This window comes from Prorops nasuta, unplaced genomic scaffold (genome assembly GCF_024137725.1).
Source record: "Prorops nasuta isolate Cenicafe-Biocafe unplaced genomic scaffold, Cenicafe_Pnas_1.2 PNAS00011, whole genome shotgun sequence".
In the NCBI taxonomy this organism is placed as follows: domain Eukaryota; kingdom Metazoa; phylum Arthropoda; class Insecta; order Hymenoptera; family Bethylidae; genus Prorops; species Prorops nasuta.
The window spans coordinates 4313050-4339964 of NW_027116808.1; the positions used below are offsets into that span (position 1 = coordinate 4313050).

General features: G+C 43.2%; 6 protein-coding genes across 11 annotated transcripts; 5 read left to right on the top strand and 1 right to left on the bottom strand.

Annotated features, from left to right (window-relative positions):
- Positions 1-2024: 2024 nt before the first annotated feature.
- On the top strand, positions 2025-8822 carry ple (tyrosine hydroxylase ple). Of its 2 annotated transcripts, XM_066734208.1 has the most exons (7): positions 2025-2349; positions 5469-5580; positions 6094-6180; positions 6259-6333; positions 6749-7571; positions 7821-8184; positions 8278-8822. In XM_066734208.1, the coding sequence occupies exons 1-7, from the start codon at positions 2281-2283 to the stop codon at positions 8440-8442; spliced, it is 1695 nt and encodes a 564-aa protein (XP_066590305.1). In that variant the 5' UTR covers positions 2025-2280; the 3' UTR covers positions 8443-8822. The 2 variants fall into 2 exon arrangements, with proteins under 2 accessions (XP_066590305.1, XP_066590306.1); XM_066734209.1 differs by lacking the exons at positions 6094-6180; positions 6259-6333.
- A 110-nt stretch (positions 8823-8932) lies between these two features.
- LOC136777275 (uncharacterized) lies at positions 8933-10123 on the top strand. Its single transcript, XM_066733443.1, has 5 exons — positions 8933-9053; positions 9148-9246; positions 9306-9483; positions 9550-9824; positions 9888-10123. Exons 1-5 carry the CDS (start codon positions 8933-8935, stop codon positions 10073-10075), a joined length of 861 nt encoding a protein of 286 aa, XP_066589540.1. The 3' UTR covers positions 10076-10123.
- A 276-nt stretch (positions 10124-10399) lies between these two features.
- Positions 10400-12474, top strand: LOC136777722 (ras-related and estrogen-regulated growth inhibitor). The gene is made up of 6 exons (XM_066734240.1): positions 10400-10573; positions 10653-10780; positions 11304-11360; positions 11452-11525; positions 11585-11851; positions 11977-12474. Exons 2-6 carry the CDS (start codon positions 10684-10686, stop codon positions 12130-12132), a joined length of 651 nt encoding a protein of 216 aa, XP_066590337.1. The 5' UTR covers positions 10400-10573; positions 10653-10683; the 3' UTR covers positions 12133-12474.
- On the bottom strand, positions 12093-13806 carry TfIIEbeta (transcription factor IIEbeta). Its single transcript, XM_066734235.1, has 3 exons — positions 13576-13806; positions 13036-13510; positions 12093-12970 (listed from the first exon to the last, which is right to left on the bottom strand). The coding sequence occupies exons 1-3, from the start codon at positions 13635-13637 to the stop codon at positions 12650-12652; spliced, it is 858 nt and encodes a 285-aa protein (XP_066590332.1). The 5' UTR covers positions 13638-13806; the 3' UTR covers positions 12093-12649.
- Positions 13807-14311: 505 nt separating this feature from the next.
- LOC136777697 (glutamate receptor 1-like) lies at positions 14312-26550 on the top strand. Of its 4 annotated transcripts, none has more exons than XM_066734195.1 (19): positions 14312-14678; positions 17621-17785; positions 18345-18484; positions 18721-18850; positions 21056-21188; positions 21256-21376; positions 21444-21608; positions 21753-22058; positions 22126-22239; positions 22340-22460; positions 22532-22626; positions 22872-23095; positions 23176-23394; positions 23548-23776; positions 23863-24107; positions 24206-24452; positions 24514-24588; positions 24783-24837; positions 24980-26550. In XM_066734195.1, exons 1-18 carry the CDS (start codon positions 14423-14425, stop codon positions 24801-24803), a joined length of 3006 nt encoding a protein of 1001 aa, XP_066590292.1. In that variant the 5' UTR covers positions 14312-14422; the 3' UTR covers positions 24804-24837; positions 24980-26550. The 4 variants fall into 4 exon arrangements, with proteins under 4 accessions (XP_066590292.1, XP_066590293.1, XP_066590290.1 ...); XM_066734196.1 differs by having other exon boundaries at positions 23548-23746; XM_066734193.1 differs by lacking the exon at positions 24783-24837.
- Positions 19099-20968, top strand: LOC136777712 (facilitated trehalose transporter Tret1-like). 2 transcript variants are annotated; one of them, XM_066734224.1, is made up of 4 exons: positions 19099-19305; positions 19376-19443; positions 19495-20685; positions 20757-20968. In XM_066734224.1, exons 3-4 carry the CDS (start codon positions 19636-19638, stop codon positions 20892-20894), a joined length of 1188 nt encoding a protein of 395 aa, XP_066590321.1. In that variant the 5' UTR covers positions 19099-19305; positions 19376-19443; positions 19495-19635; the 3' UTR covers positions 20895-20968. The 2 variants fall into 2 exon arrangements, with proteins under 2 accessions (XP_066590321.1, XP_066590320.1); XM_066734223.1 differs by having other exon boundaries at positions 19511-20685.
- Positions 26551-26915: the final 365 nt, after the last annotated feature.

The following is a 26915-nucleotide window of genomic DNA, read 5'->3' on the forward strand; positions in this document are numbered from 1 at the left end:
AACGAGGGTTCGCGCTGTGCAGCCGTGTAACCTAGAAACGATCGTTACATTATTTACCGATTATTCTCTCCTTCCTTCCTTCCTCCCTCTCTCTCGCTCTCCCGAGTTTCCCGTACTATTGACCGTCGTCCAATAGAAATTCAAGGTGGATACGCTCGATGTAAACACATTTTCGACGATTTCTTTTTTTTCCTCTGTATACAGAAGCTTTGCCAACGCTGTATCGTCCCTCTCCTCGCTCTCTCTTCCCAGAGTCTCTCGTAGTTTTCATCGGCGTTGGATAAAATTTCAAGGTCGATCCGGTCGATGTGTATATATAGACATTTTCAAAGTTGGTTTTTTTGTAGAGGAGTTTATTTACGATTTATTGTTTCCTTCTCCATTCTTCTCTCTCTCTCTCTCTCTATAAAGTTTCTTGAACTTTCAATTAGCGTCGGATAAAAATTCAAGGTAAATACACGCGTCGAGTGCATGTGGACATTTTCGAAGATTACTTTTTTTCCTCCACACAGAGCCTCGTTGCTCGCAACGTCGTCCCCTTCCTTCCTCGTTATCTCCGTCTCTCTCGGGTTTCCCGCACGTTCGATCGTCGTCGAATAAAAATTCAAGGTGGATACGGTCAACGTGGACATTTTCGACGATTTAATTTTTTCCTCCAGAGAGGCATTGTCGAAGGCTGCGCGATCTTATTACAGCGCGCGTATGTAAACTGTACATATACACAAAATAACTGTACAAACACACGCGGACAGGAGCGGCTATATTATAAATATATATATACATATACCGGAGCGCGTGTGCAGGTTGAAAGAAAACGGGAAGATAATACCGGACAAAATAATTATCCCGTTACGTGCTGAAAATAATCATATTCGATAATGACTTTCAGAGAAGTCTCTCTGAAATCGAAGAAGCAACAGCGACAAGTTTTTCCGACACTGGCTTTTTGCCGGAGCTGGTTTAATTACGTAAAAGTCGTGCAATGTTGGTGGTTTCTGCTGGACGGTGGTCTATAACATATATATATGTATATACGTATATATTAAAATCCATTTGACAGAGTGTCCTGGCGTTGGCACCTACCCCCATTGTCAGCGGCGTCGATGGCTCCTGAGGGCGCTCTTCATGGTTTTCGTGCAATCTCCCTCCCATAAACCTGTACATATATATATATATAGAACCACTAGAGGCAAAGCGAACGAGGCGGGGGCTCGCGATTAAGAAACCAAAGCGAAGAGAAAAAAAGAATAACACACGTGTCCTTTGTACGCACTCTAACGTCAAAAAGAGGATTTATCGCGAGAGACCCGCGCGCACACACCCCTCTCGATGAATATTAATCCGCCAACGGCTCGCGTCGTTGCGGAGAGAGAAAAAAAAACAGTGCAAGACATAGGAAGAGGAAGAGGAAGAGGGAGGAAAAAAAGGTGGAAAACCGGCCGTGAATCTCAAAGACAGAAACGGGCGGCCGCAAATAGCGACGATCGAGATTCGTGATAATGCGGATTGCGTAAGTTTCCTCGATAAAGAAAGATTATCTCGCTGCACAGGTGCACTCGCGCTTTGGATCGCGCTGACGCACAACAAGTGCCAATCGCGCGCGCGCGCACCTCTTCGGATAGACCAAGAAGAAGCGGCCTTGGTGCATGAAAGTAAAATCGTGACGTTGAGAAGAGAGAGAGAGAGAGAGAGAGAGAGAAATTGATGGAGAGAAGAAAAAAGAACGAGAAATGTATAGAGTCGAAGGCAAATCCGTGAAAAGCTTGGAAAATGGCGGGTCGGTGCTTGCGAGGTCAGAGGTTATGGTACCACGTATGGTGTACGTAAGTGTATGCTTATGGGATAGCCCGAGGGTGACTAATCGCGCTGTACCTAGTCTCTCCGTCAGGTTGACGACGATGGGAGTCTCGTCTCGCGTCGCTCCGCGCTGTCCCGCGGCGACAACGGCTGGGGAGTGGGGGAGGGGGGATGACGACGGTGAAGGTGAAGGGAGGCAACGTTTATATGCGCCGCTATACCGCCCCGAAGGCGCATTCGCTTCGTCGAACTTGGTCGAGGCGGACGAGAGGCGGACAGAGCGAGCAGCTGGCCAGCGACGGAAAGCAAAAAGACCGCTCTAATCGCAGTTCGGTAGTTTTTCTCTTCAGCTACTTCTTCGGCTACTGCTCCGGCTCGCACGAGGATTTTCCTTCCGCCACGGTCTCCATCACCGAGTGCCACCCACGCATCTCCTTATCCGTACACGCACACACACACACACACGCGCGACAGACGGACACCATGATGGCGGTGGCAGCGGCACAGAAGAACCGAGAGATGTTCGCCATTAAGAAATCCTACAGCATCGAGGTGAGCCAAAACAATCTTTCGTAATCGCTTGAAAAACTTACATCAGAAACGATGGAGAGGCGCATCCTACTTTTTCTCGCCCAGTGTCGATGACACGGATGTAAACACGGAAAACAATCGGTCATTCCTTTCGATGACAGACTTTGCATTCTTTGGTCTTTTAGTTTTGTTCGGTTTTATGTGGTTGGAAAGGTGTATTTTTGTGGGCAAGGAACTTCTTTCTTTGTATCGGGGTGATTTTAATGTTTATATATATTTTTTTGTAGGATTTTTTTTATTGTCATTGTACAAAGATTCGAAAAGATTTTTTGCCAGGTTTTTTATTTCTTTTGGTATAAGGTGTCGCATAGATGCTTTGTATATATATATATGTACTTTGTTTTGGGTCATAGCTATACGGATGGATTATAGTCGTGGTCAAAGTTTGAATGGGGAAGGATAAACGAATTAAGAGTGTCGAGGTGCACGCGGTAATTGTTAGATCGCTTTTGGAGCGTTTTCGAAGGGTTGGCGTATCGATGCGGGGTTGCCGAATGAGGGCCGGAGAGCAAAAGTGGAGAGAAAAATTGCGCGCCATTAGTTTAGAGTGCGCCGTCGAAGCTCGCGCGAGCGTGAAATCTCTCGAAGATTCCACTTTCTCCGCGCTTATTACGAATTCAATGGGCCAGCTTGCGTGCCTCGCTGGTAATCGGTGAAATTCTCAAAATGAACCAATCGAGCGGTTATAATAATTTTCAGTGGCCTTTGACGCTTCGTCCTGCGTGGACGGCCTCGGGGAAAACGCTCGCCGAGCCTTTCGTTATTTCGTCTCGGCCGCACGAAGCGGTAAACTCACGCGTCGTTCGGAAAAACTGGCTGGGTTTGTTCGTTTGGTCCAACTAACCGGCCGAATTCACTACATTCATTCATTTTTAATATTCACTGGATGTAGTAATATTTTTGTTTTCTTTTATATATTAGAATGATTTTTCACTTTTCATTTTACGTATTTTTTTTTGGAAAATTGCAAATTTCCAATTGAACTTCGATAATTAGGTATAAATATAGTGATTTTTGTTGAATTTTTGATGTTTCATTTTACATGATTGCATTTTCATTCTGCTCGGAAAATTTGGGAAAACTACACATTTTTCCAACAATAACGGACAAATAAAGCGATTTAAAAAATTTGATCGAATTAAGTAATGGAACGAGTATAATATAATTGTTTGAAAATTTTTTATGTTTTAATAAACGTGAACGACTTTACATTTCGATCGCAAATACTTCAATTTGGAAAAATTCTGTTTTTGTAGTTGACCGAAGAAAACGTAATTCGATGAAATTTTCTAAATTGGCTATTCTAGTGTGGGTTTAATAATTTTTAATTATATAGTCTTTGATATTTCATTTTACGTAGTTGTCTTTTTACTCAGTTCGGAGAATCGGTTCAGTTGTCGAACAACGCGATTCGATGAAATTGTCGAAATGAAATAATTGCAGGGCTGGTATAGAGAATAATAATAATTTTTTGTCAGCGTTTAACGTTTCGCTCTGCGTAAACGGCCTTCCGAGGCTTTCCTTCTAACCGCTCGGTTTCTCGAACAACACAGGTATGTGAAATTTTGAAAATGATGCAAACTACCGATTATTTTCATCTTCGATATAACCTTTGACAATTCATCCTTCGTAGAAAGCCTTGGATAAAAGGCCGTGATTTTCATTCCGTCATAGGAATTAAACGACCGATTCACGTAAGATTAAAAAAAAACTCTGTTGTTCCAATTACTCGAACAACTCAATCATTGCAATGACTTGTCTGAAAATTAAACCAAATGTATACAATTACAATAATATTCAATAATCACCAACGTTATTTGTCCTTTATTTAAATATTCTTGTAAACAGTACAATTCTCTCATAAAAATTAACTATAAAATCTCTACGCATGGGAAATTCGGGAAAATTCTATTTATTTCCCTAGTTTTTCACTGCAAAGAACCAAACGAAGAAAAAAATTGTCCGAGTGAACTAAATCATACGCGCACGTTTACAACGACATTCAATAATCATATAAACGCTATCGATCCTTCGCGAACATTAATTGTTGCAGCCTCGGAAAAAATCATAGTTTTCATTCCCTTACACGAATAAGGTGTAAAATCTTTGCGCAGAAAATTCGGGAAAACTCTATATATTCCCCTAGTTATTCACCGCAAAGAACCAAACGAAGAAAAAAATTTTCCGAATGAACCAAATCACACGCGCACGATTACAATGATACTCGATAATCACCAAACGCTATTCGCCCCTTATTTAAATATCCTCGTAAACAGTACAATTCCCTCACACGAATCAACTATAAAATCTCTACGAGGGAAATTCGGGAAAATTCTAGTTATTCACCGCAAAGAACCAAACGAAGAAAAAAATTCTCCCATCGAACCAAATCACACGAGCACCATCACAACGACATTCGATAATCATATAAACGCTATCGATCCTTCGCGAACATTGTTGCAGTCTCGGAAAAAAGATCCCAGTTTTCATTCCCGTCACACGAATTAAGCATGAAATCCATGCAGTATTCGGAAAAAGTGTGTTTGTCCAGTTGTTCGAAGGCCTTGTGCAGCGGCTAGATCATAATACGCTCCGTTACGATGTTGGAGGCTCGTCTTATCGCGGCGAGCGACCGGTTTCTACACTCTACACTACACAAGTTACGCAATCGATACTCTCGCAGCGTTTAATCGATTTTACGCTACTCGTCGGCATCATTGAAATCTCCGAGAGACACGAACGACTGATGATCGCATTAAGTCTCCCTCAAAGGGACGGAATTAAATCATTTCCGATCTTTCAACGGCAGAGTCTCGCTGAGGAAAATTCATTTCCTGCTAGTTATTTCAGTTGGCTCTCGCAAAGTAGCCGTGATTCGTTTTAAGAGGTGCACTGCTGTCTCGATGCTCTGGTTCGAGGCTACAAAGGCTGCTTCCGGCCTCAACCGTAATTCGAGAGACAATTTAGCGGCGCGATTCTTCGATAAAAGAAAGCGAGGAACGATGAGATTGCTCCTCGCACAGCACACTTGTCAAAGTATTGTCGCAACGGTGTAACGATCGAACGTTTCCTGCTTGCAGAATGGTTACCCAGCACGTAGACGCTCATTGGTGGATGACGCCCGATTCGAGACTTTGCTCGTCAAACAGACCAAGCAGTGCGTACTGGAGGAGGCTCGCGAACGAGCCAACGGTAAGCACCAATCCCCACCCAATTTTTTGTATGTAAACACTGCTCGAATGGATATCATTGTCGTTTGAAAATGTAAACAACTTTGCTTTCGTTTCTTGCAAAATTACAAAGTAGCTGAATTTATTTTGTAGCACCAGAATTTTTAGATACTTCAATTTAACGTTATATACTCTTTATTGGAATATTCAATTAAATAATTGTGTAACAACAATTGAATCAAGGTGGAAAATTGAACTTTGCAACTTTGTCGTGAGAGAAATTCATTAAAAATTGTGCTAAAGACATTTTGAGATTGTTTTTAGAAAAAGAATATTTTGTGCCGTAATGAAATATTTTCAACTTCCGAGGTGCCGCACGGTAATTCTGCTGCTGTGTTTGGGTTCGGTGTACTTTGTAACGCAATATTAAAATTCGATGTGGCGAAAATAGCTTGAATTTGATTGAGCAGTGTACGATTATTATTGTTGTTCGTTATCGTTGTTTTGACTCGCTGTGTGCATGGTACCAAATTAGATACCGAAACGAATGTGGAGAGGGAGGAACGTGGAGATTTGGAGGAGCAGACCGAGTGCTTGGAGTACGCGGCTAAGGAGGGAGGAGGTAAACAAGATAATCACTCGTACATAAGGCAAAAAATTCGTATGTTTATTCTGCATGTTTATTATCGCTCGCTTACAGAAGCTCAAGCCGATGCATCATCCGATAGCGAGGGTAAACCGGAGCACGATTGGGAGGACGAGGAAAAGCTCGACGGTAAGTGGCATGCTAGATTTTTTATAACATATATATATATATATATATATATGCAGGTCAAGGCACACGACACGACCTAGAAGATAGAAAATAAAATAACGCCATTTCTCTCTCTCGCGTTAAGTATAAAAAACATAAACTTTCGACATGGAACCTTTAGAAACGACCTTTTCATTACAGAGAAAAACGCTTTGCAGAAAAGTTTGATATCTTTAAAATTACGCAGAAAATAGAATTTCCAGGTTTTAGTTTAGTGCGTCACAAATGCCTCACCCTATATATATATATATATATATATATACTATATGACACAGTGGCATTATTAAGGTTCTAAGAGGTTGGCTTTCGGCTCACGTCGGTCGGAAATGGACTTTGAATTGCAGTATTATCGTGAATTTTCTCGGTTCTTTGTTAGATGCCGGCTTGACGGAGGAGGAGGTCGTCCTTGCCAAGACCATAGCGGAGAGTCCGGAGAGCGAGCAAAGCGTGCAAAAAGCGGCGTTGGTGCTGAGACTGCGCGAGGGTATAGGTTCCCTGGGGAGGATCCTCAAGACGATCGAGAATTTCAAGGGCACCGTGAACCATGTGGAGTCGAGAGCCTCCAGGAAGGAGGGTCTGCAATTCGACGTCCTGGTGAAGGTCCTCATGACCAGACAGAGTCTCCTGCAACTCATCAGAAACCTCCGTCAGAGCTCCTCCCTCGGAGGAGTCACCCTCCTGGCCGACAACAACAGCGTCAGCATAAAGGACCCCTGGTTCCCGCGTCACGCCTCTGACCTTGACAACTGTAACCATCTGATGACAAAGTACGAGCCGGATCTAGACATGAGCCATCCGGGATTCGCGGACAAAGAATACAGGGCTCGCAGGAAGGTCATAGCCGAGATCGCTTTCGCCTACAAATACGGTGACCCCATCCCCAGCATACCGTACACCGACACGGAGAACGAGACTTGGTGCAGGGTGTTCAACACCGTGGTAGATTTGGTACCGAAACACGCGTGTATAGAGTACCAGCGTGTATTCAAGAAACTGCAGGAGGAGAAGATCTTCGAGGCCCACCGAATACCCCAGTTACAGGAGGTCAGCGATTTCCTCAAGAAGAACACAGGCTTCACCTTGAGGCCAGCGGCTGGTCTACTGACCGCTCGTGATTTCTTGTCCAGTCTGGCCTTCAGGATCTTCCAGAGCACTCAATACGTTCGTCACATAAACAGCCCCTACCACACCCCCGAACCGTAAGTTCCCCCCCCCTCTCTCTCTCTCTCTCTCTCTCTCTCTCTCTCTCTCTCTCTCTCTCTCTCTCTCTCTCTCTCTCTCTCTCTCTCTCTCTCTCTCTCTCTCTCTGTCTCTCTCGCACTCTGTTATTAATAATGGAATTAGCCCCGAGTGGAAAGGGGAGGGTTAATGGAACCTTGGATGCTTTTAATGGCGTCCGTAATCGAGTTAGCTCCCTTTTAACAAGTTGCCTCGTTTTCCGCTCACAGCGACTGCATCCACGAGCTGTTGGGCCACATGCCCCTCCTGGCGGATCCCAGCTTCGCGCAATTCTCCCAGGAGATTGGTCTAGCGTCCCTCGGTGCCTCCGACGAGGAGATCGAGAAGTTGTCCACCATTTATTGGTTCACCGTTGAGTTTGGATTGTGCAAGGAGGGCAACGAGGTCAAAGCGTACGGAGCCGGACTCCTCTCGGCCTATGGCGAGCTCATTCACGCGCTCAGCGACAAGTGCGAGCACCGACCATTCGAGCCCAAGACCACGGCTGTTCAGCCCTACCAGGATCAAGATTATCAGCCCATCTATTACGTAGCTGAGAGCTTCGAGGACGCCAAAGAGAAATTCCGACGCTGGGTAAGACAGTTTCTAGTCTCTGTTATATTCTGCTCCGAGTCTCTTTGTCCGTTTGGTTGATTGTACATGGAGTGTGTTGTGTTATGTAAACAGGTGAGCACCATGAGCCGACCCTTCGAGGTCAGATTCGATCCACACACGCAGCGCGTCGAGGTCCTCGACAGCGTCGACAGGCTCGAGAACCTCGTCTCCCAGCTCAACACCGAGATGACCCATCTGACCAACGCCATCGCTAAGATCAAAGCTTCCTTCGCCTAAGATTCTCCTCCCGTCGCATCCCCCCCCCCCTATCTCTCGATCCCCTCGCAACGATATATCGAAGAACAATATTTATTTCGTCTTCCCGGTACTGGACAATAATTATCATTGTCATTATCATTCTCATTATCGTTTACCATTAATTGTATCGGTACGACAGTAGTAATTCAACAGTACTATACGTGTATTATTCGAGTGAATCCTATCCAGAGCTAATAAATAATAACGCTGCTTTTACTCTCGTTAGTCGCGCAACTCTCTCCGGAGCCCACCAAAGCACCCTGGGCTAACGAAATTCATTCTCCACGTGTGAAACATTATCTTTGTATTATATTCCTAAGTATATCTATAGCACAATAAAGCAAATGAAGATATCAATATTAATCCTAGTATATTTCCTAATAGAATGATTCGTCGTTTCAGTCGTCGCTCTTTTGTTTTCACAAGAACACAATATTTCTTCCGCACTTTTTGGTTAATTTCCAGCATTATGAAATTTTTAGTAGCGATCGCTTTACTGGTGTTACAAAGCGTCGTGGTCGAAGCAGCAAAGTCATCGTTCAAATTGTCCGATGATACAGTTGGCCCGGTTGGTCCGGTTGACAGTAGTAGTAAGTAAAAGCAACGGTGACAATAAAGTTGATTGGTCTGGTAGAGAGAGAGAGAGAGAGAGAGACTGCGTATCATAACACTAGTTTTTCACAGTTAATCTGTACGTTTGGATCGCTTCGTTGAAAAGACTGATGCTACTGTTTCTCCTGTTCTTTGGAATTGCGCTCTATTACATTCCTGAATCTCGTTACTGTAAGTACTATCCGCTCCTATATTTACAACTGCGTCATAAGAGTCTCTCGATTCGCTAGACGCTCGTAAAGCAGCATGTCTAGGGATAGATTCGTCCGCCAATGCTTTCAAAACACTCCTCAATCTGTCGGAGCCCCTCCACTCCGAGAGCAGCCTGCAAAAAACCATCAAAGTGTCACGTAAACCAAAGCTTGAAAAGATATCTCGAGTCCAACACGATTCCACGTTTATCATAAGGTAAGCTTAAAATAAGTACTGTACAGACGTTGTAATTATAAATAACGAGTACTCGTGGAGAAACAGTGGGAGTCCAAGAGAGATGGCGAAGCTCGACGTGAAGTCCGAGAAGGATGACATCGATAATATAGTCATTTTAAAAGATTCCAATTTAACGAGAAAACGAGTGCTCAACAACGTGTCTCTCAGTCGTTTCTTCACCAACATCGATCGACAACAGCATTTCAACAGTGTCGAATCTAATCAGTCCAACACGGATGACCAAGAGGAGCAAGAAGAACAAGAAGAGGAAGAAAAGCCTTTCTTCATCGAGAATGTTGACGACTTGCCAATTTTCACCAGTTTGTTTCATTAAAGTTGCATCACGATCAGACTGATTATTATCCCTGTATTATCCCTTGCAGATAGATTGACGCCGATTTTGCGACGAACCGTACAATGGTTCTTCGGTGGTTGTCCAGCTGGTGCTGTGGGTAGAATGCGTCAGCGCAAGCGCCGACGGGAGGAGATTGAAAAATCGTCGGCAAGGAAGAAACTCCCTAGTAGTAGTAGTAGTTGTTGTAGTTACGGCAGCGGCCACGTGCATTTGTAGATAATCAGAAAATTGCAGTGATCTTTCTAACCGACACTTCACTTTGTTGTACATTTTCCCTCTGTGTTACTTAAATTATATTTCGTCCAATAATTTTCCAAAGATGCAAATACAACGTCTCTTCATTTTATATTAAAAGTATTATGTTATCCAAAGCTATAATTTTCAGTAGCTATTGTTATGTAATAGTATATATAGTATAAAAAGCATATATGTACAAGGAGAGCGAGACTCCTCTCCTCGATCGCCGTCAAAGACGAAGTCTACCGAAGTCGAAGAGTATAGCTGAGCCGAAGCCGAAGCAGCACCACGAACTGCGGAGTTCGAGCAGTTCGAGCTACGAACACACACCGACTTGTATGTTTCATGTTCGCCAGAGAGATCATCTCGACTCGGAAGCGTCGAACGCACGTGTATCTCCGCTGCTATCAGCTGCTTTCTCTTTCTCTCTCTCTCTCTCTCTCTCGTTGGTCTTCCACTAAAAACATAAAAATATTTGTAAGTTGCTCTCACATGTTATAGAGTTTTTAAATAGTATAATATACATTAAAAAAGATTTGATTTCTATATCTCACAGTTATAAAAGCGCGTCGACTAATGCACGGATCATGACGTCCAATGCTATCAGAGGCATTCGAAGGAAGAAGAGTTCTCTTTGCGAGGTAAAAGTGGCTGTGATAGGAGCACCGGGCGTTGGCAAGAGCGGTGAGAATTTTTTCCTTTTCCTTATAATTCCTAACGGCAGTAAGACTTGAGCAAAAGACATTTGGAGCAGCCATAAGCGCGCCTCTATTTTTGGCAATGACACGTGTCTTGTATACGCATCTACAATAAATAATTGGTCGGAGTCTAGCGGGCGGGCTGTGCCTTTTCACATCGACAAACGGACGACGGCCGCAAAACTCGAACGCCGCGCTATTTATAAATTTAACATCGAGAGAATTTCTCGCACCAAACGGCTCTCTGGCTAGAATAAACAAGCGCGCACGTTTTTCAGGAATAACGCTCTTTTATATTTAGTAGCGTGTATGTAACTTGTTCTTGTGTAAAAGGCGAAAGTTCGCAGTTGCTAGTTAAAAGCTCGCGGAGTGTCGCGTTCGCGCGCGCGACGCTAAAAATAGTGCGCCACGCATCGAAACGGGTCACTAGGCTACTAGCTGCGCACCACATACATATAATATTTTCTCGTCGCTCTAAAACTAATTATACAATTATTTTCCATTCACAGCACTGACAGTTCGTTTTCTGACTAAGAGATACATTGGAGAATATGATCACCAGGCAGGTGAGATCACTTTCGATTTCCTTATTGTCTTTAAAGAAGATTCGTGTGCTTTGTATTTACATCGTTGCGTCGTATGACTTCATTTGTTTAGAGAACAGATACAAGCACGAAGTGCTAGTCGACGGGGAGCCAATACTATTTGAGATTTTGGACTCCTGCCCAAAGGTGAGTGCAGCTGTTGTTATAGCGTCGACGAGCGATTGAAGAAAAGTTGTTGCTTGCAGAGTGACGACGAACTACCATCGACGGAAACCCTGCAGTGGGCGGATGGTTTACTCCTGGTGTACTCGATAACGGACAGAGCATCTTTCAATTTTGTCAGACGAGCGAAAGAAGCCCTTGCGGTTGCAGATCCCGAAGCTGCCATGCCCCTGGCTCTGGTGGGTAACAAAGCTGACATGGTGCACCTGAGACAAGTCAGCGCCGAAGAGGGTGAAATCTTGGCGAAAGATTTCGAATGTTGGTTTAGCGAAGTTACAGCTGCTGAACAGGTCAATATCGATGATCACGTTGGCTTACCAATAAGTATCATAAATATTCTTTCTCTCTCTCTCTCTCTCTCTCTCTTGCTTTTTCTTCCTCTCTCTTTCTCTCTCTCTCTCCCTGAACCTTTCAGGTAGCGCAAGTGGCCGAATCCTTTCACGAGCTCTGTCGAGAGGTGCTGGCAGCGAGAAGGAGGAACAAGCAATCCCTGCTGGATAGAATGCTCGGCAGCAAAGCGACGAGAGTCTATTCGCGTGGAAAAAGCGACTCTGCCCTGCCGAAAGACTAAAGTCCTGTGCCTGGAGCTTATCATAGAAGAATCGTGGACGGCTGGAAAAGAAAAGCAAGTGGAGCGACGGAAGAAAGACAAATTCTCGGTCCATTGATCATCACAGATTCTTAGCTTCTTATTCATTTTGTAAATTCAAAAAGAAGCTACACAAGGAGAAACGTTGTTATACCTATTATCCTACATTTGTACATTGAAATCGGTGGAGTGGGATAAATGCGAGGCCCACGTGCGTTCGATTATACCTTGCTTAAGTTTTCAATCTTACAATGATCAATGTCTATTTATTTTATACTTCAAATTATCAATTGTGACAATAATAAATATTTTACTTATTTATCATATTGACATGTTCAACACGACCGCTCGGCGAAATCATCGTTTCCATAAACAATCCTTCTTTCTTATCGATCGTTCACAAATTGTCGAAAGATCGCAAAATATAAATGCTAAACCTATTATGTACACGATCGACCAACGATCAATTAAAATACCTAATCCTAGCGTCTTCACAATATCATTTATTATCCTCGTATGTCTCCAACACATCAGCTAAATGCTCGTTATCCCTGGGCTTCTTAAATAGTTTCCTCTTATTATTTGGTTTCTTTCGCTTGAGGGGAGCAGCTTTCTTCGGTCCGTGATCTTGCATCGATCTGATTCCTTGCTTCTCGAGATACTCATCAATCTTTTGGTCGTCCATAGCGTCTACTGCTACGGCCCTCCACAATTTTTGAAATTCCTCATCAATAGGAAATTGCGCAGTTTTGTCATTATAAAAAACAATTTTTTTCTTATCCAAAGGTCTGGTAATGAATAAAATTTCATTCTGCAAGCTCTGTTGATACAAAAAGAGGATAAAGTAGGTAACGTTTAATAAAGTAATCCATGTAATGATTTTACCTTCAGATGCTTGTCGCAGTGAGGTAAACTCTCTTGTATATCTTCCAACAAGATTCCTCCCAATCCTTTCAAGTCTTGTTGTTTCAATAATCTTAACAGAGATTTCTTATCCTTAATCTTATACATTGCTTTAAAGGTGAAACGGCCATCAGGGGTTACCTCAATTTTGGGATTTTTTAATAATGCTTCTGTCTGAAGCCATTGCTTCACCTTGGACCCAACATCCAATTGATTGGTTTCGTCTAAGATTTCATCCAGCGTAAGGGGATGGTCATCCCCTTCTTGGTGTCTGGATTTCATATGTTTAACAATTTTGGCCAAAACTCCAAACTTATATTGGGAACTACCAGGTGCTGTCTTATAGTTAACTGTTTCTCTTTTCGGCGCTATGGATACAGAAGATGGCTTTGGCTTCTTTTTGAGCGGTTCATCTCGTACAGATTCTTTATCAAATTCCCTCTTCTTTTTTTCAATACTACGATAAGAAGAGAATATAGAAATTTTAACGTTCTATAAACTAAAATCGAAAAATATACTCACGCTGGAGTGGTTAGCGCTCTCTTCTTAAAGAGCTCCCGTTCTCTGAGTAAAGCTGGATCCATTGTTTAAAATAAAATCTCCAACAGAATCAGAATTATCGTTAATTTTGTGCAATATTTGCTTTGGCTTTTCTGTCTCGAACCTACCAGCTTTTACAACAGAATGCTTCCTAACCTCTACAACTGACAGTTCAAAATTCAATCTTATTATTGACAACAGAGCCGCCTTGTGGCCAGTTGTAGTACCAGTACAACATGCGCGCGTCTTTGTTGGCGCGGTTTACGTTCAGTGTTTACGTCTGCCAATTCACTGTCTCGTATCACTGTCATTCCCGCAAGAATCATTAAATAATAACTTGTACTAATTGGGCCTTGTACCACGGAGAAGACAAACCAAGAGAACAATCAGTTTCCAGAAAGTCGAAGTAGTATAATTCACTAAAAACTCGAATCTTGCGAAATGCCGCGATTCGGTTGAAGTCACAACAGTAGAAAAGCGGGATAGTGGGAAGTCAGTGAAATGGAGTCGAGTAAAGCCGAGTCGAGTCGAGTCGACCCGAGTGCACTGATGGTGGATGGCGGGAATTCGGTACCCCCACTTCCACTCCTAATGCCAGTGTGGTTACATAGGAATAGCAGTCAGAATGGGGGTACCGAATTCCCGCCATTTACCATCCTTGCCCAAGAGTCGAATAAAGAGAGGGGACTCGATTCAGGGGAGGAAATCCGAAAGCTGAAACTCCCCTGTTGCAGAGGCTGACTCGCTGACTGGATCTGCCACCGTGCGCTGTCTCAAAGCAAACGTAACGCGAAACGAACAGTTTGTATGAGACCACGGAGCGTGAAAGATGCTCCCGGTTCTTTATGTTGAAACGGGCGGGTCATCGTCATTGTCGTCGCCCCGACGGTGGCTAACCTCGAACGTTGGTCCATCGGCGCTCGTTTCTCTTCTCTTCGGTGATATCTGGAAGATGAGCTGTCAAAAAAACGCGGGACTACACAGCACCGCCAAGCCTCTTTCCGCTTCCATCACGATGGCTGCCACGTTTACCGTCCTTCTGATGCTGTTACCCGCGGCCTCTCCCGATCCCATCATCCCGTTAGGTGAGTCTTTCTCTCTCTCTCTCTCTCTCTCTCTCTCTCTCTCTTACTCTGATGCTCATACTCACAGCTACATATATACAGACACTCTCTTATGCATGAACACATACACACACCACTCTTACACTTACCCTTACTCTTACTCTATTTCTCCTTTGTATGGAAATAAAAATCTTTGCAGATTCCCCGTAGAGTAGGCTAGCAGGTTACGACACGCATTGGAACTCGTATTTCTCAGGTTTGGCTGGGTTGGGCTGATCTGGCTAGGTCGGTTTGCATTTCGATATATTGTCATGTAGCATAATTAATTGTATGAATTTACAAATGCAAAATCATATCCTACGAGCAATCGTGATTCCCCGTTCGCTCTATTAATTCTAAATAGCATAACGGCTGGCACAACATTGACTTGCACTACTCGCAAATCTTTCTCTCAGGGATCTAGCCGAAAATATTGTCTACTCGCATGAACGATTCGCTACAAGTATAAATAAGCTTAATAAGAGAGGCATCCAGGTAGCTTTTAGAACGCCTGAGTCAATATTAGATTAACTTTGAGTACAAAAGCTTCGCCCGATGGATCTTTCGGAGAGTTTCAGCCTGACGCCGTCATCGTTTAATGATAATTCATGAGAATAGCGAAATTTCATCGACTTGCTTCTATAGTGAAGCAGAGTCAATGAATTAACCTGTACGAGTAGGCGTTGGCTCCTATCGGAAAGCTCGTTGGTAAAACCATTATAAAAAATTGAACAAATGCAAAAACGTGGAAAACCGCGGTTAAACTTGCGCTGGTCGCGGTCAATGACTCGGTTTAATCTTATAACTAGAGGTTTGTACCGCGCGCGTGGTCTGACCCCTTCGCCGAGCATTATCACTTGCTCGCGTGCCTCCAATCTCTGATTAACTATCGCTGTGACATTTCTCATTTGCCAGTGACCCGTAGAAATTCTATGCGATATTTTTCCGTATTAAAAATGCATTCCGTACACGTTGTCTGACCTTTCGCCGAGTTTTATCACTTGCTAGCGTAATTCCCCTATTAACTATCGTTATAAAATTTTTAATTTATCAGTGACTCTGTGTCTTTCTATAGAAATTCTTTGCGATATTTTTTAATCCTAAAATACATTACACACATAGTTGCCCGACCTTTCGTCGAGTTATATCACTTGCTCGCATAAATTCTCATTAACTATCGTTATGAAATTTCTCATTTACCAGCAGCCCTATGTATTCTCATAGAAATCCACTGCGATATTTTCTCATATACAAAAATGTATTGAACACAGTTGTCTGACCCTACGTCAAGTTTTATCACTTGTTCGCTTAATATCTCTTTAAATATCGCTGCAAAATGTCCCATTTATCACTGACTTTGTGTATTCTCGTAGAAATTTATCTCGATATTTTTTCATATTCAAATTAAGAAACATTGTACATATTTTGCCTGACCATTCGCCGAGCTTTGTCACTCGCTCGCCTAATGTCTCATTAACTATCGCTAGGAAATTTCTTATTTACCACCGAAATACGTATTGCCATAAAAATTCACAGCGATATTTTTTCTTATCCAAATTTACATCGCGTACACATTGTCTGACTCTTCGTCGAGCTTCACCATTTGCTCATATGCCTCCGAACCTCGTTAATCATTTCTCTGATATTTCTCTCACTTGAAGCCACCTCATATCTTCCCACAGAGAATCTCAACGACATTTACACATATCCAAAAGTGCATTTGACACAAATTGTCCTACCCATCTTCGAGCTTTATCACTCGCTCCTGTGCCTCCAAACCTTCATTAACCATCTCTATCAACTTTCTCATTAGCCAGTGACTTTACATTTTCCCACAGAGATTCCAAACAATATTTATAGATACCCAAAAATGCATTTGATACACGTTGCCCGACCCATCGTCGAGCTTCACCACTTGCTCTTACAGCTCCAAAACTTCATTAACCATCTCTGTCATATTTCTCATTAGCCAGTGACTGTACATTTTCCCACAAAGATTCCAAACGATATTTAGTTACAGATATCCATGCAAAAATGCATTCGACACACGTCTGACCCATCATCGAGCTTGACCACTACCTCTTGTATCTCGAAACTCCCATTCATTAACCATCCTCCTAATATCTCTCATTACTGTGAATGACCTTATATATATATATATATTCCCATACAGATTCCCAACGATATTTACACACAGAGAAAAATATATCGGACAAGCGTGTAAATAGAGGCTGCGCGAGAGCGAGTGCGAATCAAACGCGCGCGCGCATACGATCGATTCTCTCTGCTCGCCTCGTCCCAGCCCCTTTCTCTCCACAATATCTTTTTCTACTTGTTTCCATTCGCTCTCAATTCTGGCTCATTATAAGCAAATAGAAGGACGATCGTCGTCGAAAAGACGACCTTAAGCTCCGCTGTCCCTCGCCAAATGAAATTTCTATACACGCTAGGGAAGAAAATTAATTCAGTAGAAAATATCAAAAATATCTGCGGCGTGCATCCGAGAGGCGAATTACGCAGCTACGCTACTTTTATAGCGACCCAATTCACGCATGAATTATCCTCATAATAACTCGACATCATTAGCCTCAGCAACGATCGCTAATGAAGCGAAAACTCAAAGTAAATATTTTTTTATTGGCTTTCTCGAATTATTATAAGACGAGGCCTGTTTGGAGAATTTGCAAGGGCACTGGATGCTCGTTTGAGTTATTTATGAGAGCGATAATGTTTTGCCGAAAGGTTAACGTTGACAAGTGAGGAAGCCGAGCGCCGAGAACCGAGAGCCGCGCCGCCGCGTGGCTATCGATTGGCGGCCCTGTGCCTCCTCGCAGTTCGCACACATTCGATCCTCTCCCTTCTAATATATAGTAGACTAAGACCAGATCGGATCAGACGCGACACTGACCAAATTCTTTTTCCAGGTGCCATCTTTGAACAAGGAACCGACGAGGTCCAATCCGCATTCAAGTTTGCGATGCTAAATTACAATCAGAATGTAACTAGGAGGGGTGGGGATGGCCGTTTCGAATTACAGGCCTTCGTCGATGTAATTAATACTGCCGATGCTTACAAACTTTCCAAATTAAGTAAGTATCGTACAGGAGCTACCAGAGTTAATATCGCTCCGCAATTGTACACGAAGAAAATCTTTTTCCGTTTGTTTTTCCAACTATCAAAATTTTAATCACCGTCCGTGATTACATGCTCTCGGAATTAAGTAAATATTGTGCTAGAGTCATCAATCGATACGGTCGAATTATACGCGAAGAAAATATTTGTATTTATTTTCGTATTTATCAAAAATTTAATTACTATCGATAATTACGAATACTTTAAACGAAGTAAATATTGTACAGGGATCACCAATTAATACGCTGGAATTAATCACACAGAAAACATTTATGTTTAACTTCGCGACTATCAAATATATCGAAATTTCGCATGGGACCTTGCAGCGCGATCGAATAGTTTGAGGATTCTCAAAGGTTCTGCAAAAATTTCCTTATCCTTTACAGTTACACAGAGGTATTCACGTTTTATAATTATATTCATCGATCGCTGTACAATTCTAAAAAAATAGTTGCTGAAATAAGCCTTCGAAACGCATTTTAAAATACATAAAAAATGTGTGTTTTTTTTTTACAGTTTGCAATCAGTTTAGCAGAGGCGTATTTTCGATGCTGGGAGCCGTTAGTCCGGATTCCTTCGATACCCTGCACTCTTACAGCAACACGTTTAAAATGCCATTCGTAACCCCGTGGTTCCCGGAGAAGATCAACGAGAAGGTAAACAAATACGACGAGAACACTTTTACAGTGTACACAACTAAAGAGCATCGTGCAAGAATTACTCGACTAGAAAACCAAGGAAACCGGTTTTTTTTATCCGGTTTTCTATCGGAAGATAAATTATATTGCAAGGACGATGCACGGAGGCTTCGCTATGCGCTGTACTAAAAATAAAATGACTGGCGTTAATTGAAATAATTAATTAAGAATAAAGAAATCCTGTATTCTTGCAGATTCTGACACCGTCGCCAGGAATCAAGGAGTTTGCCATTAGCATGCGTCCGGATTATCATCGAGCCATCATCGACACTGTGCGATACTATGGATGGAAGAAAATCATTTACCTTTACGATTCTCACGATGGTAAGGAGGTCCCAGGTGTTTTTTTCTTCCTCTCGAGGGTCATCTGCATCTACAGGCCTCGTAACGATAAGAGTCCTAAACCTGCAGAGAGTTTATATCTTTGCATACCTCTCTCTCTCTCTCTCTCTTTGTTCCTCTTGGTTCTCCAACTCCCATATTGGTAAGATTCCCAAACCTGTGTTTATACACCGGTCTCTCTTCCTCTCGACCGCATCATGGACTTCCCCAGCATATCCACGTCACGGACCTCAAATTTTATTCGAATCCTCGTGACGCAACCTCTGAAGTCATCGTCGTCGCTGAACCTGAGCCGGTTCGCAGTATTCATACTCGGTGAATCGGCCAGTCGGTTCAGTCTTGAGCCTTGCTTCGACTCGAGTAAATCGACGATAACGAGTTTGCTCTTGCAGCGACAATAGTGAAGTGAAGTGTTATTTGTCAACATCCGGGAGAAGGTAAGAATACTGTATATATATATATAGCAGCTGCGCAAGAATGCCAGTAAAACAGTGAAATTCTTTGCAGGAGGAATTTCTACCGATCGAGGAAGATGGATCGAGGCTTGTGCAGGCAAATACTGATCGGCGTAGTATGTAAGTCTAGCGTGGATCTAGAGTATAGGAGCAGAAGAATATGGAGAAAAGAGAGAGAAAGTTTCAGGCAATCTGTTGATCGTCGATTGTGGTCTTCACGAAGGCTGGAGCACGCCGGCAATAGCGAGATTATCGAATGGCTCGGATCCTCTGAGGATCGACCAGGAGGAGATAGCATGGCTGGTGAATTTCATGTACGTTGGACTGGGACTGGGATCCCTGCTGCCTCTGTTCCTCATGGACAGAATAGGAAGAAAGGGGACCCTCATTGTGGGGACCGTGCCAAAGGTGGCTTCGTGGCTGCTCATAGGATTTGCAGGAGATACAGGACTGTTATTGTTGGGAAGATGCTTGGCTGGTATTGGTTGTGGAGTTACTTACGCTGTTATGCCAATGTATCTTGGTGAGATTAGCAGCACGAGGAGCAGGGGTCCTTTGGGAACGCTATTGGCAGTTCTCTTGAATATCGGTATGCTGTTGATTTACGTGCTTGGGCTGATACTGGATAGATTCCAAGTAGCTATGATGGCTGTTTGTTTGCCAATCGTGTTTCTCCTTAGTTTTATCTGGCTACCAGAGACCTCCGTGTTTCTCACGAAGAAGAACAGACTGAGGTCGGCCGAGAGGACGCTGAAATGGTCGCTGGCCAAGGAGGACGTTGGTGCAGAACTCGAGGAGGTCAAAAGAATCGTTGCTACTGAGGAGCGAGCCGAGAAGATGACCTTGATTGGAGGATTGAGGGAAATGTGTATGAGTCGGCGGAACAGAAGAGCCTTTGCCATCAGCACGATACTCTTGAGTGCCATGAGCCTCACAGGTGCTGCACCGATTTTGGCATTCCAGTCTTACATCTTCGACGAGGCTGGATTTCGTATATCGACAAACGCCAGTATCATTCTTACCGGATGTGCCATTGTACTGGGTGGTTCCTTCTGCGTTGGACTGCTACCGAAAACCGGAAGGAAGCTCTTGCTTCTGATATCAGCACCGAGCTGCTTCCTCTCATTGCTGGTCCTAGCTATTTTCTTTAATTTTAAGAACAGTGGCTACGACCTTGAGAACTTCACTTGGCTTCCGACAGTATTTCTCGTTGGTTATGTGTTTTCCTACGGCCTGGGTCTCAATCCCATACCACTTGCTTACATCGGGGAGATTTTCCCTGTCGACGTCAAAGTGCCAGCTGCTATTTATTCTGCTCTCTATTACGCAATCACGACAGCAGCTAATGTTGAATTTTATCAGGTGATTGCATCTCGTTTTATATCTACTATATTTATATATTTTATTGTACTATAAAATCTGTCTTCTTTCAGATGGCACAAAAAAATTTCGGAACGCACGCTCCCCTATGGGTTTACACGATCATCACTTTTATTCTCTGGATACTTTTGTATCTCTTTGTACCTGAAACCGAAGGGAAAACCCTCGAAGAGATTCAATTGGAACTATGATTCACAGACTCCTGATTATTGTATTAAAATTGAGAAATATATTTTAACGTTTTCCTGAAACTTTTCTTATTTATTTTTAGACCGTTCCCATGATCCACCAACTTTTAGCAATATGCAATGACGTTTTAGCAAATTACTATATATCACGTAACTGTTTTCAGGTCTTCTTCGACTGCAGCAAATCTATCAAGGTCTCAAACCTGGCAACGAGTCCTTTCAAGTGGACACTGTGAAGAGGATACAAAACATGTCAGAGGCGATCGATTTACTGCGGAGTCTGGAGGAGCTTGATCGGTAATTGCTGGCTGTGCCAATGAGGAACGTTGGATCACGAATGATAGTGGATTTGCATTGATTCCAGCTGGTCCAACAAGTACGTTGTTCTTGACTGTCCAACCGACATGGCGAAGGATATCGTTGTCAGTCACGTGAGGGACGTTACGTTGGGAAGACGAACGTATCATTACCTACTGAGCGGTCTCGTAAGTTTGAATCGCATTCTAGAAATAGCAAAAAAAGTGAATGAAACTGACAAACATATTAACACAGATAATGGACGACCGTTGGGAGAGCGAGGTAATCGAGTATGGAGCCATCAATATCACTGGTTTTCGTATCGTCGATGCTACTCGACCCTATGTCAAGGACTTCCTCAATCAGTGGCATCGTCAGGATCCTCTGAGCTTCCCAGGAGCCGGACGCGAGTCAATTTCTGTAAGACCAGACGGAGACTCCACTTTTTAATATTATTCTTATAAATGAATTTTGTAAATACGTCTTTGCTGTACATTTAACATTTTAATGAAACTGGATTTTTCTACTGTTAAAAACAATTATTTTCACATTATTGCTGCACAGGCTCCAGCAGCATTAATGTACGACGCTGTGTTCGTTCTCGTGGAGGCTTTTACGAAACTGTCGAACAAGAAGAAGATTATCGTGAGAAGGCCAGGAATCGGACCAACGAGCAACGAGACTAGATCTTATTGCAGCAATCATGGTTCAGCAGTGATTACTTTTGAATATGGTGAGAAGATCTCGAGTGCTTTGAGAAAGGTTCAAGTGGAAGGACTCACTGGTGAGATACACTTCAACAATGACGGACGTCGTCATAATTATACTCTTCACGTCGTTGAGATGACCGTGAATAGCGCCATGGTCAAGGTGAGACGTTTAAAAAATATTGATTTTGGGCAAATATTCTTTTGACCACTCGTATTCGCTCTCGTAGGTTGCTGAATGGACGGACGAGCTTGGCTTCCAAGCCGTGGCAGCAAAATACGTTCGACTGCGACCTCACGCGGACATTGAGAAGAATAAAACGTATATAGTCAGCACGATTCTGGTTCGTTCGGCAGAATTTTATCCACGATATATTTACTTATGTATATTGTATTGACATTAATCTTTTATTCTGTTAATCCATCAATGTCGAACTGATGCAGGAAGAGCCATACATCATGAAGAAAAAGTCGGAAAATGGCGAGCTCCTGGTGGGCAACGACGCTTACGAAGGATATTGCAAGGATCTGGCAGATTTGATAGCTAAAAAACTGGGAATCAATTGTAAGTAGCAGATGGAGTAGCGAATCAGTGTGTATTCTGGGGTGGTTATTTAAAATATTTTCTCTGAAAAGATGAGCTGAGAATCGTGAAGGACGGTAAATACGGGACGGAGAATCCGGAAGTAGCTGGTGGATGGGATGGAATGGTTGGAGAATTGATCAGGCATGTGAGTATACATTCATTCCGTGAATACCTATATAGTTACACAATGAAAGTAAGATTGTGCAACTGCATATGTATACAAAAATAACACTGAGAAAAGTAATAGAATTTATAACGTTGGATAATGCCAAAGGCACGATTACGTCTACTTATCTTAATATCACTGTACTAGTGTTCACAAAGCTGTTACTAATACAAAGTATCATTGATGTAACTCCTACTATCTGGAAATATTTTTTCTATTAACAGGAAGCTGATATTGCTATTGCCCCGATGACCATTACATCCGAGAGGGAACGAGTGATAGATTTCAGCAAACCATTTATGGCTCTTGGTATTAGCATAATGATTAAGAAACCGATGAAGCAGAAGCCTGGTGTATTCAGCTTCCTCAATCCTCTGAGCAAAGAGATTTGGGTCTGCGTGATATTCTCGTATATTGGAGTATCCATCGTTCTTTTCATTGTGTCGAGGTAAAGTAAACAATGGTGATGGAGAGAAGAAGAGAGAAAATAAAGTAAATAGTTACATTCAACGTACTCTTATCCTGCAGATTTTCACCATACGAATGGAGGGTCTTAACGGTATCTGGACTGGGAGATGGATCGATGGGAGGAGGACGAGGAGACTCCGGACATTCGCACCCTCACTGCCCTTCAGTCTCGTCCCACCATATGCCACATTCCAGTATGGCGAACGATTTCAGCATTCTCAATAGCTTGTGGTTTGCTCTGGGAGCTTTTATGCAACAGGGCAGCGATATTTCACCACGGTACAACTATATACCAGATGGCTATAGCGCACCCTTTAATAAACCAATTTCTAAACTGTTTCATTGATGTGACAGAGAGACAAAAATATGATTCGAGTTATTAGAAATTATTGGCAGTATCAATATATATAAGAATTATTATCGTTGTGGCAGGTCCATATCCGGTAGGATAGTCGGCAGCGTTTGGTGGTTCTTCACGTTGATCCTGCTGTCATCGTACACAGCCAATCTCGCAGCGTTCCTCACGGTCGAAAGGATGGTGACCCCCATCAACTCGGCCGAGGATCTCGCTTCGCAAACCGACGTGCAGTACGGGACTCTCTCCCACGGCTCAACCTGGGATTTTTTTCGAGTAAGAAATCCCGATATCGTACCGGCTCAAGTAATTACATATTCTTTCCAATTACCAGAGAGAGAGAATACGTTTCATTCGTCGTTCTTCTTCCCTTCTCCGTCCGTCTTTTCCAGAAATCCCAGATCAATCTTTACAGCAAGATGTGGGAGTTTATGAATTCGCGGAAGAACGTTTTCGTAAAGACGTACGACGAGGGTATAAGAAGAGTTCGTACGAGCAAAGGCAAGTACGCCCTGTTGATCGAGAGTCCGAAGAACGAATACGTGAATGAGCGGGAGCCCTGCGACACCATGAAGGTCGGTCGACATCTGGACGCTAAAGGATTTGGTGTGGCAACACCGCTGAATTCTCCATTGAAGTTAGTCTTCCTCTTCTTTATATGTGTATATATATATATGTGATATAAAAATATTTTTCATAATGAATTGATTTACTAATTATAAAACCTGTGCACAGGGACAGCATAAATTTAGCGGTGCTATCGTTGAAGGAAAATGGAGAACTGACGAAACTGGTGAACCGTTGGTGGTTCGACAGAACGGAATGCAGACACGGCGACAAGGCCGATGCATCCAGAAGCGAATTATCGCTTAGCAACGTTGCTGGCATTTTTTATATTCTCATCGGGGGTCTGCTAGTCGCGCTAATGGTGGCACTGATAGAATTTTGCTACAAATCCCATTCCGAGGCGACTAGAGCAAAGGTAGGTTCTCGCGTTTCGCACGTTCACACCTCTCTAAAGTTCTTTTGCTGATATTTTTCAGATTCCTTTGTCGGACGCGATGAAGGCAAAAGCCAGATTAACCATCGGAGGTGGCCGTGATTTCGACAATGGCCGGGTAAGTGCGAGAGGAGAGTGTACAAAAAATGAAGACTGTTACAAAGTTAGCGGGATCTGTAGAGTATTATAAACGTACACTGCAGTTGAAGCTGCTAATACACGAAAACAACCATCGCTTGTATCGCTCGCTTGGTTTGCGCTTGCTCTCTTTCTCTCTTTCTTACTCCTCTCTGTTATGATTTTTCTCTTTAGTGGTACGGACTGCAGAGTTAGACTGAGGATGCATGCGCCATTCCCGGGACCGCACGTGAGTATGATTTCTGCGCCCCGGAAGCTTATTTCATTGCCTAACGCTTACATCGCTTTCCGCAAATAACCGAACGAAAGACACTCTGATAAAGCTGCGATTTGTAAATAATGAATTTATAATGACATCAGTGAATTTGCAGTACTACGCGCCAGCGAACGCGATTGGAAATACGGAAGGAGATCAAGTGCACAGCAATACACATACTCAGGTGTAAGCCTCGTGGAGAACAGCCCAGGAGCGTCACCAGCAATCTCATTGCCGACACCACCACCACCACCAACATCGAGGAAACCAAAGAGAAGGAGCGTGACATTCGCGGAATCGCCGCCGAAGAGCCCGAAACGCGGTGGGATATTCTTCATTCGTCGACCGAGCGTGGCGACCCTCGACGTCGCCGTACCGTGGACGCCAGCCTCCCCGCGTCACTGGACCGCTCGCGACACCAAACCTGAATACGTCTGCTGAACACTGCGCAAATCTCCAATCTCTCGTACCGCTTTCGCAACTGATTTTTATAAAACTTTACATTAGCGCGAGCTTCTTTCGTATAAATCTCGTTATCTCATCTCCGACAAGCGCAAACTTTTCTACCCGAGCATCGCATCATGTGCGTTGAAACACTGCCAAAAGTTGTTGAGTTCAACATCCGATTGTATCTGTACATTGTAAATAATTGTAAGCGAATGAAACACGTAGTACACGATATGGTCCTGGGATTGGTGCATGTGCGACCAACATTCTATAGCTGCAAATATCTTATTACTGCCGAGATTCTCCGACACGAGATGTATACATATAATCTATAGAGATATTGCAAAGTCCTAAGATCGTGTGCCAAAAATATATTATAATCAAAATTGAGACGACGGTGGTACTACTTTATCAAAAATTCAATGATCCTCTTATGTATCCTTGCGTGTGTATGCGTCGTTTTCAAGTGTGCGAGGGACTGTGCGAGCGTGTATGCGTGGGTGCGTGCGTGCGTGCGTGCATACCTATATAATTCGATATATGTACTCTGCAAGACATATTATAGAGGTATAGCAAATGCCAAGATAAGTGAGTGGAGATCCTGAAAGTTCTCGTGCCAAACTACGATTCCTCGCGTTTACCACGTCCAATGTTACAATAAATCTTTTGCAGGAGAGCTATATACATATACTGTTTAATACGAGCGTGTTAATCCCTTTGACAAATAATAATCATTATATAATATACAATATAATTTCCCCAATGTATCTTGAGCTACTCCCTCCCTCCTCTCATCATTGGATGCTAGATCGTGTTTGCTCATGAGAAGCCCTATATCAATTTTGACGAATCATCCGAACGACGGATAGAAGTTGTACTCGTTTACTTGGTGTGTTCTTTGTACACTATAGTGATATTTACTAGCGCACCGTCCTCGGTGGAAAAAGCGTATGAAAACTGAGAAACATATGAGCGTTGCGTTTTTAATTTTCTGTATGCGTGTGTGTATGACGCGTGTGTATGTACGACAGAGCCAGGGAGTGCGCGAGAGAGAGAGAGAGAGAGAGAGAGAGAGAGTGACCTATGACCCGACTCCGAGAAAGCGTCTTCCAGTATTGCGGGAGATGTAAATTGAGGAATTTTACGTACCGTAATGAACCCGCACCATATATTCCGTGACGTGATACGATGAAACCCTTGTAAGCCGTTTTCTGTATACCAAGGAAATTTGTCACGAATACAGGATCGTTTACTTAAATCTGTCTTGTCGTTCATTTCACACCCGATTTGCAGGATGGACAAAGGAAGACGCCGATGACGTAGGTGCTGTGTTGTTCGAGATGGTCGAGCGAGTGAGAAAGAGGGACGCATACATATACATATATATATAAAGACAAAGAGAGTGGGAGTGTGTGGAACCGATGCTAAATTTAGACGGGGTTGCCAAGTTACAGGGCACACAGCCACCGCCCCTTCAGTGGGCTATGCTTTTAACGTGAAAAGGTAATGCCGGCAAGGTCGCGTCATTGATCGCTCGCTCCGGAAAGTCTGCATGGGGGTAGGAGGAGTATGACGCTTCCAGTGACGTCATAGCTCCGTTCTGC

What these genes read in the sequence shown, in the direction of transcription:
- ple (XM_066734208.1), top strand. Translation starts at nt 2,281, where the DNA reads ATGATGGCGGTGGCAGCGGCACAGAAGAACCGAGAGATGTTCGCCATT. An exon ending in CGCGGCTAAGGAGGGAGGAG is followed by an intron (nt 6,181 to 6,258) that starts GTAAACAAGATA and finishes GCTCGCTTACAG; the next exon opens with AAGCTCAAGCCGATGCATCA. An exon ending in AAGAGAAATTCCGACGCTGG is followed by an intron (nt 8,185 to 8,277) that starts GTAAGACAGTTT and finishes TTATGTAAACAG; the next exon opens with GTGAGCACCATGAGCCGACC.
- LOC136777697 (XM_066734193.1), top strand. Translation starts at nt 14,423, where the DNA reads ATGCTCCCGGTTCTTTATGTTGAAACGGGCGGGTCATCGTCATTGTCG. An exon ending in AGTCTGGAGGAGCTTGATCG is followed by an intron (nt 21,189 to 21,255) that starts GTAATTGCTGGC and finishes CATTGATTCCAG; the next exon opens with CTGGTCCAACAAGTACGTTG. An exon ending in GTGATTTCGACAATGGCCGG is followed by an intron (nt 24,589 to 24,979) that starts GTAAGTGCGAGA and finishes GTGAATTTGCAG; the next exon opens with TACTACGCGCCAGCGAACGC.
- LOC136777712 (XM_066734223.1), top strand. Translation starts at nt 19,401, where the DNA reads ATGGATCGAGGCTTGTGCAGGCAAATACTGATCGGCGTAGTAT. An exon ending in AATACTGATCGGCGTAGTAT is followed by an intron (nt 19,444 to 19,510) that starts GTAAGTCTAGCG and finishes AGAAAGTTTCAG; the next exon opens with GCAATCTGTTGATCGTCGAT. An exon ending in CTAATGTTGAATTTTATCAG is followed by an intron (nt 20,686 to 20,756) that starts GTGATTGCATCT and finishes GTCTTCTTTCAG; the next exon opens with ATGGCACAAAAAAATTTCGG.
- TfIIEbeta (XM_066734235.1), bottom strand. Translation starts at nt 13,637, where the DNA reads ATGGATCCAGCTTTACTCAGAGAACGGGAGCTCTTTAAGAAGAGAGCG. An exon ending in AGAGCGCTAACCACTCCAGC is followed by an intron (nt 13,511 to 13,575) that starts GTGAGTATATTT and finishes TTCTTATCGTAG; the next exon opens with TATTGAAAAAAAGAAGAGGG. An exon ending in ACTGCGACAAGCATCTGAAG is followed by an intron (nt 12,971 to 13,035) that starts GTAAAATCATTA and finishes TTGTATCAACAG; the next exon opens with AGCTTGCAGAATGAAATTTT.
- LOC136777722 (XM_066734240.1), top strand. Translation starts at nt 10,684, where the DNA reads ATGACGTCCAATGCTATCAGAGGCATTCGAAGGAAGAAGAGTTCTCTT. An exon ending in AGAATATGATCACCAGGCAG is followed by an intron (nt 11,361 to 11,451) that starts GTGAGATCACTT and finishes TCATTTGTTTAG; the next exon opens with AGAACAGATACAAGCACGAA. An exon ending in TTTTGGACTCCTGCCCAAAG is followed by an intron (nt 11,526 to 11,584) that starts GTGAGTGCAGCT and finishes TGTTGCTTGCAG; the next exon opens with AGTGACGACGAACTACCATC.
- LOC136777275 (XM_066733443.1), top strand. Translation starts at nt 8,933, where the DNA reads ATGAAATTTTTAGTAGCGATCGCTTTACTGGTGTTACAAAGCGTCGTG. An exon ending in TGGTCCGGTTGACAGTAGTA is followed by an intron (nt 9,054 to 9,147) that starts GTAAGTAAAAGC and finishes AGTTTTTCACAG; the next exon opens with TTAATCTGTACGTTTGGATC. An exon ending in CATTCCTGAATCTCGTTACT is followed by an intron (nt 9,247 to 9,305) that starts GTAAGTACTATC and finishes TCGATTCGCTAG; the next exon opens with ACGCTCGTAAAGCAGCATGT.